Below are 21068 nucleotides of genomic sequence, written 5' to 3' on the forward strand. Positions count from 1 at the left end.
AACATTTAAGTTGTCTTTTTTTTCTTTGTCGATTTCTTCTGGCATTTCCCCCATCAACTATCCTGACCTTCACCTCTTTCTTTAGCCTACCTGCTTCACGCCTAAGTTCTAATTCCTTGTAAAACATTATGGCCATCCCACTGTCTTCACATTCAAACGTACCCTTTTCTTTTTTATTTTTAGTCTCAAAATAGGGGATGTTTCCTTTTATTCATTCATCACTTCTTCTAGGACAGTCTATTTAGCTGGGCCTTTTCATATACCAGATTCTATTTGCCACCCCTCTCTCTTCAGTGTTTCGAAAATAAACATACATGTGTGGCTCAAAATGGGTAACAGCGTAAAGTATATATGTTTCATTAAATATATCACATAGCATATACAATTTAAATTCTCTCATAACTTTCTAATGTAACTTCCTATAGTATTACTATGATTACTATTAAGATTAGCTGACAACTTTTAAAGTCTTATTTTGTGCCAGATACTCTTCTTTTTGCTGTATACACATTAAGTCATTGACTGGGAACTGGGTATTCTTCTCTGTTTTAATAATATATCAACATATAGATTTCAGGTGGGTTTTTTTCTTCCTCCCTCTTTTGTTTTAGACCAACCCTTTATACCTGGCTAAGCTGATTTTCCAGATGCCACAGAACAAGTCCACTAAATTTATGGATACTGTTATTTTCACACTATACAACTATGCTTCCAATCAGCGAGAAGAATATCTACTTCTCAAGCTTTTTAAAACTGCTCTGGAAGAAGAAGTAAAGTATGTATATAAATAATTCTTATAAGTTAATTTATACCTATTAAATATATCAAGTTTCTTAAGAAATTTCTACATCATTATAGGTTATGCAGGTACAACTTGCCCCCACCAGTGATACCTTTTCTAATGCTAAACTAACTTTCGATTTTATACAACAACTGAAAATCAAAAGCTTTTTTGAAAGTCAGTAAGAAAATTTAACTTAATTAAAATTATGTAAGTAATAAAGCCACAAGATAAGGATCTCTGCTAAATAGTGTTCCCTTCTTATAAGCTTATTTTTGCTAATTTGCTGATTTGTTTTCTCAGTAAATGTAAAAAAATAAAGTGTAGGTAACTATAATGAATGGACAAAAAATAATAATAATAACACACACACAAAAAAAAATCAACACATGAGGAATGCCCTTAGCCAACTAGATGGACCTTAACTTTCTTCCTGACTTCTTGACACCTGAAACATATTAGCTAGGCCCTCTGCCCTCGGGGTGTGTATAAACCAGCATGAGAAATAGAATTCATGAGAAATAGTAATGCTGTGCCGAAGAATAAGGTAAGAACTAATGAATGAAGCACACAGTGTAACATCAGAGGGATGGTAAGAAGTTTCAATTAGGTCAGTTGATAAAGATATTATGGAAGAGGAGGTAGTTGGCCCAAAGCCTTGAAGAATATCTATAGTTTTATAAGAAGAAATGGAAAAAGGAAATAAGGCACAGTGATGATAGAAGCAGCATGGGCCGAGGTACAAGAAAAAGAAGATTAGTCTCTCCAAGATGTGACTTAATTAGTGACTATTAGTGGTTGAGCCAGATCATGGAAGATAGTGAGGACAGGACCACCTGATGAGCCTCTTCCTCCCTGGAAAGCTATAAGGTTTTGGAGAAGGGATGTGGACATGACCACATTGGGTTTAGAAGATTGACCAGCTGGCCATGTATGAACAGGATGAATTGGAGCTACACAGATCAGAGAATGAGAAGGAGAAAGATAGTTTGTGCTTTTAATATACTCAGTAGGACGTGGATGAAAATATCCAGCAGAAAACTGGAAATTCAAGACTAACTCCCAGGAAAGAGATGGGGAATAGATATCAGGTCAAAGGATAGGCTGCAGAGATATGGTCATTGCAGTTGTGCCTGAGCGAGATCTGAGGAGAGAACATGTAGAAGGTGAAGGAAAACAAGTCAAAGGTGAGAAGAGGAGACAGCAAAAGAAACAAAAGGAATGACTGGGTAAGACCCTGGCACTCTGAGACCCTAAAGGGAAAGCCAGTGGGAAAGGGAGACAGTGGTCCAGTGGGAGGAGGGGGAGAGGTTGCTCAGAGATGGAAGGTTGGAGAGAGGGAAGGTCAGAGAGTTGGCAATCAGAAATAAAGAAGATTTCTCTCAGCCCTCTGATGGAGCCAGAAGCCACATAGCCTAGAATTTGAGTGGGACTTAAAGAAGTGGAGATAGTCCAGTCAGTCAAGAAAGTTATTTTTGAAATTTGGTAACTAGAGAGGGCACAGTACTTGTACAGTGTCCCCCAGTGTCATTAGTCCTGGTCCATTTTCAGTTCCTTCCTGCCTCCTAGATTGAGATGACGGCGGAGAACCTATTTTTAAACCCTTAAATTTATCAAATCAGAAACATTTATCTTACAAATGATAGCTTCCTTTTAAGTCATACTGTCTTTGATCGTCAATGGAGAAAAATATAGCCCCAGGAAGCCCTCGCCTGCCAGAGAGAATATACATTGTTTAAAACTATCCACAGAGGCAAACCATTTTGTTTTGGGTTGGGCTTTTTTTAGATCAAAGGTGGACCAGGTACAGGACATCGTTACTGGGAACCCTACGGTCATCAAGATGGTCGTCAGCTTCAACAGAGGCGCCCGTGGGCAGAACACGCTGCGCCAGCTCCTGGCTCCAGTGGTGAAGGAGATCCTGGATGACAGCTCCCTGGTCATCAACACGAACCCTGTGGAGGTGTACAAGTCTTGGGTGAACCAACTAGAAACACAGACTGGAGAAGCCAGGTAACAAAGCCAGGAAGATGTTGTTTTCCAGTCATGCTTCGTGATCATTTTTACATGTGTATTCTGTATATTCTTAAACTCTGTCAAGCTCTGTTAAAAGAACAAAACATACTGTGCAAATTCCATTCAATCCAAGATGTTACCTCCCTTTAACTTACGGTGCAGGTCATATTCTTAGAGTACTGCTCATCTTGATAGTACACGATGTTGTAACATTTCAGTACCAGTTGATCCCCAAAGCCACAACTTCCATAGTTCTCTCCCTTGGTTATTCTTTGTGTGTTTCTAAACTAGATCTAGAAATGGTACACCTGATAATACATACTTCTTTAGACTTAGCAAGTGAGTAACTTTAACGTGTAAGCATCAACAAGCCAGGTGGGATTGGCTTGTTCTAGGCAGTGGTTTTTTAGATCTAAGCAATCCCAGTTTTTCATTGCCTGCAAAAGGATGCCTTGTGAAATCATGAAGATATGCACAGAGAAGTCTGGTTGTCATAGCAGCATTTGTAATAGCAAAAGTTGGGCAAAGTCAAAATATTTAGCTTTGGGGAATTTGTTAAATAAATGTTTGTGTGACATAATGGAGTAGTCAGTAACTATTTGGAATCATGGTATAGAAATCTATTTATTGGCATGGAAAAATGTTCACAATTTAGTTTTCAGTTGCAGTTAAGTACAGTGACTCATTTTCTTTAAAAGGAAATACTTGTACGCACACACAAATACACGAGTACACACAGAATCTGTATGGGGAGTGAACTGCATTGTATCCATGAGTGTATAAGGCCCATATACACACATGCATAGATGGAGGACCCAGAAACTGTGGACTAAGATATGAAAAGTGGTTTTCTGTAAATTCGTATTTTTTTTCTTGTTGGCTTATATGCAGTTCTTTTCTGTAAAAGAATTTTTAAAAAGAGGAAGAAAGTTAGCTCGTTCGGCCAGTTACTTTGCCAGAAGAGCTCAGAGGGAGAGCCCGGAATGCCCTGCTCCCCTACTGGCAGAGGACCATCTGGGCATGTGACACTTCCCCTCACTTAGCAAACCTTTTGTCCCTGGAGACAGTAGGCAAAGTCCAGTTCACTATACAAAGCTTAACTATAGGATCAACTTGGCAAGGATACAAATGCTTGTACCTACGCACTATAAAATTGCAAGCCCTTGTTGTGTTTTCAGCAACCTGCCTTACGATGTGACCGCAGAACAGGCTCTGACATACCCTGAAGTGAAAAGTAAACTGGATGCATCCAATGAGAGCCTGCGCAGGGTCACCGACAGAGTCCTGAATTCCATCATTTCCTCCCTTGATCTACTGCCGTAAGTTCTGTTATTAGCAACTTTAGCATTCTTTGCTGAAAGTTCTTGAAATAATACGTAAAATAAGCCCCAGTAGTGAAGATAGGAATTTTCTCTCATATTATATTTACCGTTTTAAACATTTGCCTACATTTGCATTTTAAATTCATAACTATTCTCCACCAAAGAGGAAAGTATACAAACCCGTATTCAGTTACTGTCATCCATGGAAGTCCTTTGCTTCCATTACCATCTCATGTTATGTTTAATTTTAGGAAAATGCTCAGCTTTCATTGACTAGAACAGTTGCTGTGTATTCCTTTCTCACTTAGGTTTTTTTCCATTACTTTCTTTTGTCATCTGTTTTACATGTAGTTATGGATTGAGGTATATAGCCAAAGTACTGAAGAATTCAATCCATGAGAAATTTCCCGATGCAACAGAAGATGAGCTATTAAAGGTAGATGTTCAAGGGTAATCTCACCGTAGCTTCTCTTGGGGGTGTGAGCCAAAATTACCAACACACCATTTTGTAAGATTTCTTTCACCTTCTATGACTATTTATAATAAGCTGCAGGTCTATTTCTAAGTTATTGTAATTGTTGATTATGGAGATCTTACACATGATTGAGATTCTTTATATTAGATCATTTGGGGGGCAGTAGCATATTTTTCACCAAAAATAATTTTGTTAACTGTAATAATGAGTTGATTATATTCACTACCTTTATTTAACTCCTTGTATTAGAAAATAATCTGATTTCTTGGGAAATGTCAATCAATATTTACTTTAGAAAAAACCCAAAGCCTTGAGTTTTCTCTCTTAAAATAGTCTTCTCCATCACTCCAGATTGTTGGAAACCTCCTGTACTATCGGTACATGAACCCAGCTATCGTAGCTCCGGACGGCTTTGATATCATCGACATGACGGCCGGTGGTCAGATCAATTCTGACCAGAGGAGAAACTTGGGAACGGTGGCCAAGGTCCTTCAGCATGCGGCCTCCAACAAGCTGTTTGAAGGAGAAAATGAGCATCTCGCATCTACAAACAATTATTTATCAGAGACGTATCAGAAGTTCAGGTGAGAGGGATCATTTTGGAGAAACTTGCAAAGTGGTGCAAAAGAATAATGTACGTTCTGTGTTCAGAGCTAGAGTTGGGGGCAGGAACCTCGGGTGGCCACGTGCACTTCTACAAGTGAGCACTGAGGGGAAGAGGAAGAGGGACAAGCAGGCTGGGTCACTCTGTCTGGTGCTCCCCATCCCACCTCCAGAGCCCTGTTACATTGAATTATCCCCCTGTGTATGATTTTTACTCATTGACAAAATGAAATATTTACTCTTGGTGGCATGCTATAGGCCAGTGATGGCGAACCTTTTGAGCTCGGTGTGTCAGCGTTTTGAAAAACCCTAACTTAACTCTGATGCCATGTCATATATAGAAATTTTTTGATATTTGCAACCATAGTAAAACAAAGACTTATATTTTTGATATTTATTTTATATATTTAAATGCCATTTAACAAAGAAAAATCAACCAAAAAAATGAGTTCGAGTGTCACCTCTGACACCCATGTCATAGGTTCGCCATCACTGCTATAGGCTTATAGTAGTTAGAATTAAAACAACTGATTTTTGCTTTTTTGAACTTGAGGATTTTGTTTGTTTTTAAGAACTTGTTCTATCAGGAGAAACTTGCCTTATCTGCATCAAACAATAAGTAGGAAACTGAGTAGTTGGTTTGAATGGTTGGGGAGGTCCAGCTTTTGTGCTTGTGAGGGTCACGTGTGTGGATGTGTTCTGTTCTAGTCTCGAACCTTTCCTGATTATTCACGTAAGACTGAAGCCTATTGACCTTCAAAGCAGCTCCAGAGCCCATCACTGGTTATTCCACAGGGACATGAAAGGAGTGAGAATAGCAGGAGGAGCCCCTCACGTGCTGCTCTCTGAGGAAGCTGGTCATCTTGGCCTTCAGTTTTCTCTTGTCTGCCATTCAGTCAGAGAAGCATGACATAACTGTGGCCTCTTCCACTCCTCACTTGGAAAATGATAACTTCCCATTCCTCACTTGTGTTCTGGGTAGTGATTTATCTCCTGACAAAGATCTGATTATTGATCTCTATTTGGAATTTGTGGCCTCCTATTAAAAACATCCCCCAAATCCTCCCACTATAGGAAGTTTCGATTTCTCAAGCTGACTGAAAAAATAATATCCATTTCCCTGCAAACCCTTACTTGCTGTGGCAGCTTCCCTCTACTTTTTTTCTCAGATTATACCTGTTAACCCTCTATGTTCCCAACTCTTCAAAACCCTCCCCTCAACACTTAAATTCCTCTGTTTTTCCCTCTTCCTCTAATGCTTATTCTTTATATATTTCAGCAACTAGTGATAAACTAGTGATAAATTACAGACAAAAAAAGTGCAAAAGACCAGTTGTCAGATGGGAACATGTCCTGCCCATCCCAGCATGGCTGCCTGCCATTCACTTCCCCCAGCCTTGGGGTGGGAAGGCAGAGGTCAGTTCTTGTGCACAAAAGCCTCGGGTACCCTTAGGATATACACCAGGGATCCTTTGAGGCATCTGAAATATTTACAACTTTATGGAATGGAACACCTACTCTCCCTGTGCAGAGGATCACTTCAAAACTGTGATGCCAGCACACCTGGCTTTCTTGCTCTCTCTGTCTAAACTTCCCATAGCTTAAAATAGATGAGGTTTTAGAGTCTGGGTTCTGGAGGAATGGGGCACTGTACGCAGTTGTGTGTCTATCCTTAATAGTATTTCCATCAGCCACACTGTTGTTTGGGTCAACTGAGTAGAGAAGACGTAACTCAAACTTTTGTCAAATTGATAACAGAAGCTCTGAAGGGTTGTTAGAGTATTGAAGGTCTAGGATAGTGATGGTGAACCTATGACATGGGTGTCAGAGGTGACACTCGAACTCATTTTTTTGGTTGATTTTTCTTTGTTAAATGGCATTTAAATGTATAAAATAAATATCAAAAATATAAGTCTTTGTTTTACTATGGTTGCAAATATCAAAAAATTTCTATACGTGACACGGCACCAGAGATAAGTTAGGGTTTTTCAAAATGCTGACACGCCGAGCTCAAAAGGTTCACCATCACTGGTCTAGGAGCTTGTGACATTTAAAGTAGCAAATTTGACCTGGCCGGCATGGGTCAGTGGTTGAGTGTTGACCTATGAACCAGGAGGTCACGGTTCGATTCCCAGTCAAGGCACAAGCCTGGTTACAGGCTTGATCCCCAGTGTGGGGCATGCAGGAGGTAGCCAATCAATGATCTCATCATTAATGTTTCTCTCTCTCTCTCCCTCTCCCTTCCTCTCTGAAATCAATAAAAATATATTTAAAAAATAATAAAGTAGCAAATTTGGTTGTTTTTTTAATTGTTTTCTGTAGGGAGTCTTGATTCTTAGATCAAGGATTAATAGTCTTGATATTTTTGTTTAAATTTTAGGGCCATTTTTAAAATAATATATATTAAATGACCTGCCCATAATTTGATTATATTGAGTCACTAACAGGGCCCGTCTGAGGAGTTGGGTTAAACATCCAGAAACATGGACTCGGCTTCCACAGTCAGGAGCCAGCCTGGAAGATGCTGTAACAATTCCCCCCGCCCCCCCTCCTCCCCTCACCACCACCACCACCACCAAGAGAACAAAGAATTAGTCATCATTCAAGATTTTCTCACTATTTATGAGGCTGTTTAACTCACCGATTTGACTATCTTAAGACTTTTTTTTCTTTATTAGGAAATATTTCAAAGAAGCATGTGATGTCCCCGAGCCAGAAGAAAAGTTTAATATGGATAAATACACAGATGTGGTGACAGTCAGCAAACCTGTCATTTATATTTCAATTGAAGAAATCATCAACACACATTCAGTAAGTGGGGTTAGAAAAGGCTCTGCGTTCTGACATCTGTGTCTTGAAAATGCTTAGTCTTTCTACGGGGCTTATGTAAGCATGTGCGAATGCTCATGTTCTTAATTCTACGAAACATTTGATCATTTATTCCCTGACTCTTAGGCATTCGTAAAACTCCTTCTTCCAAGAAAAGTTTACTTTTTCCATGCTCTATTTGCAAAGGCAGATTGTGAATGTGCCGTTTAAGCCCTGAGCAGGGGCAGGGCCTGGTATTTTCCCCACCCACTAAGGCCACACTGCCTGCACCACCATATACTGTCTCTCTCCCTTTCAGGAATCCTCTCAGCTTTTCCAGTAATTCCGTGGGAAAATGAAAATGTTTTCTCTATTCTAATTTTGGACATAAAGAAAGAGGAAACAGACAGACTGCTCAAAGTTAGGGAAAAGAAGACACCCCACCCCCACCCCCCCACCCACAATAGCCACCTACCAAGAATCACTTCTATTCTGGAAACCCTCATTTCTTAGAAATGGCAGTTTTAGTCTGTGCTGTGTCATAATGTCTCCATCTGGTTCTGCAAACAGCAGCACCAACGCCTGTGTATTAAGTGCCTGTTGAGGGCAGGGCAGTAAAGAGAGGTTAAGCACTGAGAGAGTTTGGTGGGGGGCTTCGTGTTTTCTTTTGCCTTTTTAAAGACAAGTTTGAACTTATTTCCTGAAAATTCTAGGTTCTTAAAAGGTAACCTTTTCGAGATTAGTTTTGCACCTTGCCACTCCAAGCCAAGTTGTGGAGATGAGTTCCAGATGTGCCCCAGACCTTCCAAGTCAGAACCTGCATTCTAACAAGATCCCAGGTGGTCCAGATACACACTAAAGGTCAAGAAGCCATGGTTGAGGATACACCCAACTTGGGATGCTACACACAACTAGGAGGAAAACATAACAAATACACACTTCTTAGAGGTCCTACTCCTGCCCCCATCAAACAAGCTATGCTAACAAGTGGCAACATTGGCTACTCAAAATTCAGTCTTTATTATTAAGCTCTTCTAAGAAACTAAAGCTTGAGGTTTGGAAGAAAGATTGGATCTACTTTTGATTTCTCTTTTTCAGAGTTAGAGCAGGGAACCTCCTCAACATTTCAACAAGCTCCCCAGAAAAACTGTGAGGGACCCCAAACAAAGGCAGGTCTGAATGGCCAGCTGCAGGAGTGAGTTGGTTGATTAAATGAAGAGGCTGTGCTTCTTATCTCTATATACAAACACCCAAAATCACGAAGGAAACATGTCCACGTCCAGCAATGTATCATTTGCAAAAGTGACTTTCTAAGGAGCAGGTAGACTCATTCATAATTGAGCAACATCCCATGTGTCTATTTCTACGGTAGATCACCCACCTCAAAGAAAATGTCCACATGGTGGCGCACTTTTCTGAGGGCATCGCCCTCCTGCAGAAAGTGTTGGGAGTCCTCTTTTAGAAGGAGGGATTCTTCCCCAAGGACAGCAGAGAGAACACTGTTACTGTATTCATTTGGGCTGTTCCTTTTTAAGGAGAATTAGTCTGTTCCTTTTGTGATCGAAAATTGAAAACAGAATCCAATCCTGGGAAACACAGCGCGTGACTGGAGTCCCTCCATGTGTTAGGCAGGAAGCAGACATAATAACGTGGGAGTAATGTCCTTTCAGAGAAAGTCTGTCCTGTTTACTCTCTGTCTCAAGTGAGGAGGTGCCCACATGCAGACACAAGCACGCAGCAGCGTGACGTGCCAAGCCTGTGGCCACATGCCTGCCCCTTGTTCTCTAAGGAACATGTACACAACCTCAAAATAAGCTCTTTAATAAGACATTTTTAGGCAATTCTTGTGTTCTGTAAATATCAGAATAGAAGGTAGCAGCTGGCCCCCCCTTCCAGGGACAGTAGCCAGATCACCTGTCCTGTCTCGTCAGAAGACAAGAACACAGATTTCTCCAAATTGCTTATTGTGTTCCTGTCTCTAACTTGTCTTCCCCCAAAACATATCCTATATGTGGTCCTTCCACATTTCACTATGTCTTTATATTGCTTCTATTATTTATATAATGTCTTTCTTTAAATCAACTCACTTTTTTTTTTAACATAAAACATATATCTTTGCGTTAATACAAAATACCTCTAACTATAGCGGGAAAACTATCATGCCTTACAATAAACAGAAACTTTAAAAGTAAATAAATGCAATGAAAACTGAGAGGTTGGATATAGTTGCTTCCTTTAAGCTATGCACCTTGAGTCCTCCTCTCCCTTTCTTAAAAATCCACTTAGCAAGTGTCACGAAATGTTAAGGAAAGCTCGGCATTAAACAGACACTGTCTGCCCCACTGATCCTGCAGACTAAAAGAGAATGAAAAAGGAAGTAAGCAAGGCAGTCTGGAACTGGCATAAGGATAGACATACCAGTCAATGGGGTGGAACTGAGTCTAGCAATAAACCTTCAAATTTATGGTCCATTCTGTTTTCAACAAGGGACTAAAACAGTTCAGTAGGAAAATAATGCTCTTCAACATATGGTGCTGGGGCAACTGGAAATCTATATGCCAAGAATGAAGTTGGACCCCTCCCTTCAAATCTACTCAAAAATGAACTCAAAATGGATCAGAGCCCGGCCAGTATGGCTCAGTGGTTGAGCATTGACCTATGAACGAGGAGGTCACAATTTGATCCCCAGTCAGGGCATATGCCCAGGTTGTGGGCTCAATCCCTAGTAGAGGGCCTGCAGGAGGCAGCCAATCAATAGATGTTTCTATCTCTCCCTTCTCCCTCTTCCCTTCCTATCTCTCTAAAGATCAATAAAAACATTTTTTTTAATTTAATGGGCAAATAATCTGAATAGAGATTTTTCCAAGGAAGATATATAGGCATACCTTGCATTATTGCACATTTTTTACAAATTGAAGGCAAGACCCTCCACCTGTGAAAAGATTGCAACTCACTTTACTGTAATACTCTTTATTGCGGTTGTCTGGAACTGAACTACAGTCTCTGAGGTTTGCCCGTAGTCATGGTCAATAAGCCCATGAAAAGATGCTCAAATTCACATCAGATAATGTGAATCAAAACCACAGTGAGATATCAACTTCACACCCACTGGGATGGCTAGAGTAAAATCAAGTAATAATAAGGATGTGGAAGGATGTGGAATAATTGAAACTCTCATATACTGCTGGTAGAAGTGTAAAATGGTACGGCCACTTTGGGAATCAGTTTGGCAATTCCAAATATTAAACATGGAGTTACTGTATGATGCAGCAATTCCACTCGTAGGTATGAACTCAAGAAAAATGAAAACATGTTCACACAAAAACTTATACATGAATGTTCACAGTATCGTTATTCATAATAGACAAAAAGTGGAAACAAATGACAATCAACAGATGAATGGTGTGTGATATCTCTATATAATGGAACACTGATTATTCAGCCATAAAGAGGAATGAAGTACTGATCTATGCTACAACATGGATGAACCTTGAAGTCATCTTGCTCAGTGAAAGAAGCCAGTACAAAAGGCCACAGATTGTATGATTTCATTCACATGAAGCAACCAGAACAGTCAAATCTAGAGAGATAGATAGTAAATTAATGGTTCCCAGGGACTACGAGGATGGGGTAATGGAGAGTGACTACTAATGGGTAGTTTCTTTTTGAGTGATGAAAATGTTCTGAAATTAGATAGTGGTGATGGTTGCACAATTTTTTGAATATACTAGCAATCATCACATCATACATTTTAAATGAGTAGATTTGATGATATGCTAATGATATCTAAATAAAGCTTTTAAAAACAGGTTGAAAATGGAAAAGATGAATTTTATCCTTCTGATCCAGTTTTGTAAGATAGTTATGCAAAACAACTAAAATTATTTTCTATCACCAGGTGTGGGGTACAAGTCCCATACTTTGGAAACATTGCTTTAATTTAATTATAAATACAAACAAAAACAGCTGTGCTGTTCTTCAGTTTTCCCCTCCAATGCTGCTGCTCCTCCAAGTTAAGAATGTTTCTTCTAAGACTTGGCAAAACACCCCAGCAGTGTTACTCACCTTTGATCTTTTTGGAGGGGGATGGTGAAAGGGAGAACCAGCTGGTATGTCTAGGTCTCAGGCCAAAGAACCATATGGGTATTTCTGCCATCCCTACCCGTGAAGGATCTTCAGGGCCATTCAGATTAAAATAGCTAATAGTGGTTATTTTTTTTCCATGTTTTTATTTATTTCAGAAAGGGGGAGAGAGAGATAGAAACAGTAATGATGAGAGAGAATCATCAAGCAGCTGCCCCCTACTGGGGGTTAAGCCGGCCACCTGGGCATGTGTCCTGACCGGAATCAAACTGTGACCTCCTGGTTCATGGATCTAGGTCAACCACTGAGCCACACCAGCTGGACAGTAGTGGTGATTTTTTCAAAGTAGCTGTAGTGTTTAATTACTGCATAATTCTTCTCTGAAAACATACGGAAATGTCCTTCCAGTTGGCTACCAGTGTTAATCACCTTGACTCATTTTAGAATGTTTCCCCCAACTTTGACTTTTTCTATAAAGGAGTAGAGCACCAGGATCAGGTGGAAGAAGGCTGCCGCTCAGCAAACCTTGCTGAAAGGGGGTTGATGAGCACCTTTCACAAAGCTACAATTTTTTGACAAGAAGTAGACACGTCCCTCTAAGATAAAATAAAAACTGTACCTCTGTGGTCTCTAATTTTAATAAATGTCAGACTTGTAATTAAGATTCAAACAATATCAATAAAATTACCATGAAAAACTGGAAACTGTATCAATATGGTATCAGCTAAGAATTTACTTGTGTGTGTTGCTCTCTCTATACAGCTCCTGTTGGAACACCAGGATGCGATAGCACCTGAAAAAAATGACTTACTGAATGAACTGTTGGAATTGCTGGGAGAAGTACCTACTGTGGAATCTTTTCTTGGTAAGAGCGTATCCCTTCTACTTACTCTCTGGCTTGTCTGTAGTAGTTTGGTTGGTTGGTTGGCTCATTGTCTTTCCGATCCTAGATCAAAAGTTTTTTGGAATTTATCACCTAAGCTTATTTAAAGAATATTAAGTACACTAGCTACTTCCTACATTAAAGGTTCTATAACTTGTAGTGTCCTATAGTATAAAACACTTTGATATTCTTGAAGGTAAGTTCTAAATACATCATAAATAATATCTGTCAGCCTATTTCATAAAGAAAGAAAAGCGTCAAGTTTATTAGAAATTTCTTGCTGTGTTCTCAAAATCTCTAAGGATTTTGTTAACAATTCTCCCTTTTAGTAATTTTTCATATTTTGAATATCTGTGTCCCATGTTGTTTTAACTTAAAATCTAAGTATTTTAATCCTTACCCAAGAATATATTTAGAGAGAGGAAGGGAGAGAGAAGGAGAGAGATAGACATCCACATGAGAAACATCAATTGGTAATTGGTTGCCTCCGGTATTCGCCCCAGCCGGGGATCAAACCTGCAACCTAGGAATGTGCCCTGACCTGGACGAACCGGCAACCTTTTGGTGCATGGAATGATGCTCCAACCAACTGAGCCACCTGGATAGGGCAAAATCAAAGACTTTTTTAAAATGTATTTTTATTGATTTCAGAGAGGAAGGGAGAGGTAGAGAAAGATAGAAACATCAGTGATGAGAGAGAATCATTGATTGCCTGCCTCCTGCACACCCCACACTGGGGATCGAGCCCGCAACCCAGGCATGTGCCCCAACCAGGAATCGAATTGGGACCTCTTGGTTCATAGGTCAGCTCAACCAGTGAGCCATGTCAGCCAGGCAAAAATCAAAGACTTTTAAAAGCCACTTTAAGTGTATTGGGATGAGGGGTTTTTTTATGAAGACTGTGATCTCCTGTCTAACTACTGAGCCTACCTTTCCCATGGAACCTTTATCTTACATTGTTGATGCACCATCACAATGAGTGAATTGGGAATAACAATTTTTTTTTTTCTACAGGGGAAGGAGCCATTGATCCCAATGACCCTAACAAGGCGAATACACTAAATCAGCTCTCAAAGACTGAGATTTCCCTTTCATTGACAAGCAAGTACAACTTAGGGGATGGTGAAGGTATAGATGGCCAAAGCCTCATGATAAAGTAAGTTTGGGGCTTAAAGGGCACATGTTCCCAATTATGCATCTTAAACCATGCAAATTCAAACAAGGCTAAATCCCCAGATAATTCATTTCAAAATGTCTACATATTGAAATGCATTATGGTTACCCATCAAACAATTAACCAAACAAATGACAATAGACTCTTTATAATTTAAGAGGGAACTAAATATTATAATAGTGTATAAAGCCTGTCTTTTTTTTTTCTTATTGTAATGTGATTATTTTCCTTTAAGAAATGAAGTTATTAACTCAGCCTGTAAAAGTCTTTAGCTGACCCAAGGGAAATATCTGTTTCAGAGTGGTCAGAAGATTAGTGAGGAAATACCGTGAACCAAATTTGATTTGTGGTATAAAATAGTTATGTAAAAGGCACACACATGATATGACATAATGCCATCATCTAATTTATTAGCCTTCTTTTCTATTAAACCAAGCCTGGATACACTTATCAGCTTTAACTTTTTACGTTACTTCCCACTCCCAAAGATTTCAAATGAAGCATTCAATTTTTAAATAATAGGGTATTCTTTCCCTGAAGGCCTCCTGGATATTCCATACCAGTTCTTTACCACAGAGTAAGAAAGAATGAGATCCCTGATGGCAGCATAAATTCAAACATCGTAAACCAGGAATACTTGCTCACCAAACAATACAGTTTTTAAGAACTCACATAAACCAAAGGATATGTGTTTGCACATTAGAACAGTTGCATATTGGGGTGAGATGGAGAATGGACATGAGAATAGAGACAAAAGAAATAAATGTGTCTTTAAATAATACTTCACACAGACTTTCAAGCTGCATGCCCTGAGTTCTGAGGTTGCTTTCATTTGTGACAGGAGTTTCTATTCTGCCCCTGACATGCTTCAGACAGCACTCATTTCCAGTTGATGTTTTTCCAGATATTCAGACCATGGCCATAAAAGTTTGTTCAGTGTGCTGTGTTGTGATGTGTGCTGCTTCCATTATGCTTACTTATTTTATCCTCCTATCACTTAAGGCTCTATTCGTTCATGTAGCAAATATCTGAGTACTGATGCTGTGTCCACAGCACTGGGCTTGATGCTGGGATACAGCAGCGAGCAAGCCAGGACAGGTCCCTGCCTGTCTGAAGAGTCTGAATCTTCAGAGGACAAGATGCAGGACTCATACATAACCTTGGCCTCAGCGAACTGAGTGCAGTTCCTTTAGACTACTGATGACCCAGGCAGATTAAAGTTGTGCAGCCAGGCCCTGACTGGTTGGCTCAGTGGATGGAGCGTCGGCCTGCGGACTCAAGGGTCCTGGGTTCAATTCCGGTCAAGGGCATGTACCTTGGTTGCAGGCACATCCCCAGTGAGGGGGTGTGCAGGAGGCAGCTGATCGATGTTTCTGGCTCTCTGTCCCTCTTCCTTCCTCTCTGTAAAAAATCAATAAAATATTTTTTTTTTAAAAAAAGTTGTGCAGCCAGAACACAGGGCAAAGCAACAGAGCAAAGGGGGGAAATGGTGCAGTCTATTTCCTGGGTTCCTCTGAGCAAGTGCCAATGATAAAGGGAACTGGAAATACAGATTGTGTGTTCCCGCCATGCAAATTAAATTAGGTCAAGTATCCTATGATCTCATAAGCTTTGAGCTTAGAAATAATGCAAAGACTTTTTTTTCATAATTGGTTTTGTCTGCTATTTGAACATCATTTTCTAAATGCGCTCAGTGAAATGCCTGCATTCATGAATGTAAATCACAATTTCGATAGTCTAAAATATTAAATAATTTAAATATCATATGTACTTATGCTTATTTCTGAATGTGAGTCCCATGGTTCTGCCAGTTTTGGGAATTCACGTTTTTAAAAGCAAAACTAAAAAAGTCAGGCCCATCTGTCTTAGTCAGGGAAACCTGGGCCTTGTCCTGCTTGCCCCAGCCCTAGAGGGGTTCCCTCCCAGCTGCCCACTGTGAGCTGAAAACAGATAGTCTGCCTCTTTAATATCCATGCTAAATAGAGCCAGCCAGTGGTTTTATTTCAAGATTCTTTTGGCTACTTGGGTTCTTTGCAATTCCATGTGAATTATAGAATCTTTTCCATTTATACAGAAAAGGCTGTTGGGCCAGTGTCTTAATAGACTTGATAATTCACTGCTTTCATAGACCTCTGGGGTCTAGAGAGCCTTTCCGTGGGCACGCTTCAAGATCCTGTTGTTGGCATACCTCACTAAATAGCCCAGTGATCAATGAGAATATTGACTTGAAGATTGGCCAATTAGCTGTCCCTGAAAGTGGAATTTGGGTATTGCCCAAAGATTCAATAGAGTTAGCTCCAGAGGTTAGGCAAGCCTTACTTCCAAATACATTATACTTAAAATATATATTTTTAAATCTTGCTACTAATAGATAATTATAAAATGTGTCATGACAGAGAGCTTGGAGACCATCTAGTCTAAGTCTTTATCTTTGAGGTGAGGAAATTAAAGTCTAAAAATCTAAAAAGCAAGTAGCTAGTCACTGACATGCTTTAAATTCATATCAGATCATTGAAGTTCTATTAACATACACTTTGAAATGCTGGTTTATGGGGATGATTTTTCCAAGCTAATAAGCCAAATTCCTAACTCAAACATACAATGTAGTTTTTGAGACTCTTCATTAGAGAACCAAATTTAACTAAAATCTGACAATGCCTTCAGGAATTACTATGAAGTTTATAATCATGGAATGTAAATAGTTGGAACATGAAAATACCTGGCTTTTTTCTGTCAAAAATTATTTTGCTTCCTTGTTAAATGAGTTGTGTTTTCACTTTTAGAAATGCCCTCTTATGGTTAATTACAAAATCACTAGCTTTCCAGTAATGAGAAACTTGTATTCTTGGGGGTATCTACAGTAGCAGAATTTGAGGCATTGTTCATCCTTATGCCTGTAAATTTAATTCCATGCTAGTTTCATAATTCTTACTAATTAAATAAGGATGAAAATGACAATGATAGCAAATAACATGTATAGGGACTGTCCTATATGTCGAGTAACACTCCCTTCACGTTCTGCGTGGAGTAGGGTTCGGTATCTGAAAGTGGAGCCGCACAACAAATGAGAGAAAAAGACACAAGATAATTTTGCAATATTGGGGGACCAGGTGGGCAAGTCCCGAAGGACTTCCACCCATGCTCAGGCTGCTCCAATCTTTTATTGATCTGGAGTAGCCCTTAAGAAAAGGAAGTTTCAATGACACACAGATCAGCAATTTCCAGGAGTAGACAAAAGTATCTGATTAACTCATCAATAGATTTCCAAGTGTAGGCAGAGTAACTGATTAGCTTATCAATAGATTTCCGAGTGTAGGCAGAGTAACTGATTAACAATAATCAACAAGGATCTACATAACTATCTAAGGAATTAAGGGAACTAAGGTGGGGATGCTTCAACTATTATTACCTAAATTAACTGAATGGTTCCTAGATTAACTGGGTGGTGCACAGCCCTGACCTTTACTAGGACTTTCAATGGCTACTAGCTTTTGTGGGGAGGGTTTCTGTCTAAACTCAGCTAGTGAAGACAATGAATGGACTCCGGCACCTATAGATATATAGAGATATAGATAGATAATAGCATACATAATAACATATAATGACATTTATGTCATGTAATACTCTCAACAACTCCAAGAAGTAGAGGTTATTAACTATATTTTACAGATGAGGAAACTAGGCTCAGAACAAACAAAAAAACCCTTTTCTAGGGAGTGTGGCTAGTCAGTGGATCATAGATTCAGACTTAAAAGATCTTAAATCTTCCAGGGACCATTTTCTTGGTCACCAAGTTTTACATTCTTTGTACTCTCAAGAATCTTAGCGTAAATATTGAGAGCAATAGCGGAGTAGTTATTGCATACCTGATGCTGGGGCATCTTTCCAGGCCAAAGAGAAGAGAGAATTTTAAACTGGAAATACTCCTGACAGATGTGAGGGACATGAAGGCATGTAATTGGAGCAGGAAGAAACATTTTATTGTCTCCTTTCTGTGTGTCTATGGAATAGGGAGCCTCCGTTTGGGTGATTGCCATTTTGTCAGTGCTACCAAGCATGGTGATAGTAAAAGAATCAGCAACAAAAAAAAAAAAAAAAAAAAAAAAGAAAGGCCTGGTTGAGGAATCCTAGGAAAACCTGGGATTACAGCCTCAATCTGTCACTTATTAGCCATGGGACTCAGAGCAAGTCACCTGACCCTCAGTGTCCTCAGCCATCAATCAGAGAAGAGGGGGAGGGGGAGGAAGAGCTATGATGAGCAAATGAAGTCATGCATTAACACCTCGTAAATTAGAAAAAAACTACCCAATTGTAAATCTCATTATAATTTATAATTCATCTTAAAATATGTGATCTGTATGGCCTTTGTTATTAAGCTTCTTTTTCTACAAAAGTATGTGTATAAGTAGAAGGAAATATTTGTGGTTTTTTAATCATACTTAGCTGTATGAGTGCTTAAGTTGTCATCTCTTAAGAATTTTTTCCTATCACATGATTTCGTTTAGGCATCCATCATCCCAACTGAGAGCTTTCCTTGCTTTTTGTCCAAACTAGTATGAGAGCTTAAATAGCTAAGGTGATATTTGAAGTTGGGTGATCAAATGTGTAATCTTATTATTAGAATTTTAAACTGGAAATACTCCTGAGCTTCCACAACACAAATTTCTTTTCAACCTTGGGTACACTGTAAGGCAGATGGCAGAAGGGGAGGCTCAATAATGCTACTGGTCAGAGTGTAATAGCAGATGCTGTATGAGTGGAATGGCCAAACCTAAGGGACCACGCCAGTTTACAAGCATCATGTAGTCTCATTTACCGACAGTGGAATGTGAGCACAGCTACAATGATGAATAAGCAGCCTGGGGTGTGTGTGTGTGTGTGTGTGTGTGTGTGTGTGTGTGTGTGTGTGTGTGTCTGTCTCTCTCCTTCCCCTCTCTCTCTTCCTCTCTCTCCCTTCCTCTCCCCCTCCCCCCTCTCTCTCTTTCTCTTTCCCTAATTCTTCCTCAGAGTTAATACCTCCCCATTCAGATAGGGCGCCAGAGCCCTTGGTTTTGTCAGCCTGTCTTACATATTGTTTGAAGTCATGGGGCCAATACTCTAACCAGATGATTTATGTGGTCAGACCATATCGAGAATATTGTGTTTGCATTGGGATGGGGAGCAGGACCCGTCTTTGGCTCACTGGCAAACTGAAATGTGAGCAGAACTATGAACTCTCTTTAAATTCAGTTGTGAGGGGCTTAAGGAACTGAGGGATTTCACTTGGGAAAAGAAAAGTGTGGAAAGGGGATGGGGCGACAGTCCTGGCACCCCCCTGAGGGTCGAGGAGGGGTGAAGAAAGGGAGCTCAGCTTGTTTCCCCGCAACTCTCGGAAGCAGAGTGACCTTTGTAACCACTGGCCCTCTTAGGTCTTAGTCACCTTATTTGTCAAACCAGGGATTAGACTCTTTCCTAAAGGTGCCCCCTTGTGCTGAAGTCCTGAGACTGACCAGGTCCAGGGAGTGGACATCACGGGAAGGCAGGCCTCAGAGAGCTTCGCATTTAAGAAGGGAGCGTTCCAACGCTGCACTCACCAAAGAAATTGAATGTGAGCCACGCAACTAACTTTAAATTTTCCAGAAGCTACATTTTTTAAAAAAACAGATGAAATTAATTCTGCTTTAACCCAGTATGTACAAAAGTGTTGTTTCAATATGTAATCAGTGTAAAAAAATGTTAATACATTCTTTTCTCATACGAAGCCCCGAGAACCCGGTGTATGTCTCACACTGGCAGCACACGCCTCCGTTTGGACCTGCCACGGGTCAGGGGCTCGGGTGCCCCGGTGGCCAGTGGCGGCCGTGTTGGGCAGCACAGCTTTCGTACTTATGACATGTCAGACCCCAGTGAACGAAGGGCTTTACATAAGCTCTTCATTTACTCCTTGCATCAGTTCTCAGGGAGGTTCCATTATATCAGGGGTTTTTTTAAGTATAGGGATAATATAATTCGCACAAGTGCACAAGAGCCACGGGAGCCCCAATTTGACACCAAATCTGTCTGATCCCCATGTTCTTAACCAGTAGGCATATGGGGGGTGGGGGATAGTGAGTCCCCATCATGAAGCTGGATGGCTACTTCCATGTAAGATGTCAGGGTTAGAACTTGGCAGTGGATTCCACAGGCCTGACATACAGCAGGCGTCCAACGAAAGGGAGGTTGTATGGGCAGCTTATCTTCCAGCATCTCCTGGACAAATAAACATTTGTTAGCCCTGGCGGGCACACTTGAGCGGCCCCAGTCATTTCGGTCATAGATAGCTTCTCTGCAGAGATGAGCTGGGAGTTTCCTGGAAGCATATATCATAAGTAGTTCCTAGAATATTACTTTAAATAAGAAATGTCACTGTGCGTGTTTTTAAAATCATCCAAAGCTTTTATTTTTAACCCGATGTTCCTGTTTCAGACATTTATAATGATGACTGGGGGAGGGGTTGTGTGGGGAGCCACAGCGGCCTCGGGAACAGCGCCATCTCCCACGTGGCTATAATTAGCTGGGTGCCCACCTTTGACTCCTGGCAGCGTGTTTATCTGCGCACTCCCAGACAGCCCATAAATCCCCAGCAGGGAAGGGTCATGGGCCAGAGGAAATGGCTGTGATCATTCTTCTCGTACAGACTTGCAATCAGTCAGAAATGAGAAAAATGATGTTTACAGATGGCTTATTGGATTTTACCCTATTTTCAAAAATAACATGTTTGGAATTAACTTGGAGGATTTCCTCTCTCGTTTGCGAGCAGTTGCCCGATGCTTCGGAAGGTGAACGTGGTTTTGTTTTCGTTTCCATTGTCCATGCTGTGTGAACATTTCCTGCTACAGTTGAGAAGTTCAGCGTCCAGTGAGACCATGTAATGCCTTTGAAAGAACTGAGGTCCAATGCAACCG

The 21068-nt window shown here is 40.3% G+C and overlaps 1 protein-coding gene across 1 annotated transcript in view; it reads left to right on the forward strand.

Annotated features, from left to right (window-relative positions):
- IQGAP2 (IQ motif containing GTPase activating protein 2) overlaps positions 1 to 21068 on the forward strand; it is a 267890-nt gene that overhangs the window by 234011 nt on the left and 12811 nt on the right. Inside the window, exons 23-30 of the mRNA XM_070412211.1 lie at positions 612 to 775; positions 2570 to 2794; positions 3976 to 4116; positions 4471 to 4555; positions 4946 to 5178; positions 7876 to 8008; positions 12851 to 12953; positions 13986 to 14127. Of these exons, the coding sequence (XP_070268312.1) occupies positions 612 to 775; positions 2570 to 2794; positions 3976 to 4116; positions 4471 to 4555; positions 4946 to 5178; positions 7876 to 8008; positions 12851 to 12953; positions 13986 to 14127 (1226 nt within the window). The remainder of the gene's footprint in view (positions 1 to 611; positions 776 to 2569; positions 2795 to 3975; positions 4117 to 4470; positions 4556 to 4945; positions 5179 to 7875; positions 8009 to 12850; positions 12954 to 13985; positions 14128 to 21068) is intronic.

This window comes from Myotis yumanensis, unplaced genomic scaffold (assembly GCF_028538775.1).
Source record: "Myotis yumanensis isolate MYYU_CA2020_CCGP unplaced genomic scaffold, mMyoYum1.0.hap1 SCAF_4, whole genome shotgun sequence".
NCBI classification, from domain to species: Eukaryota; Metazoa; Chordata; class Mammalia; order Chiroptera; family Vespertilionidae; genus Myotis; species Myotis yumanensis.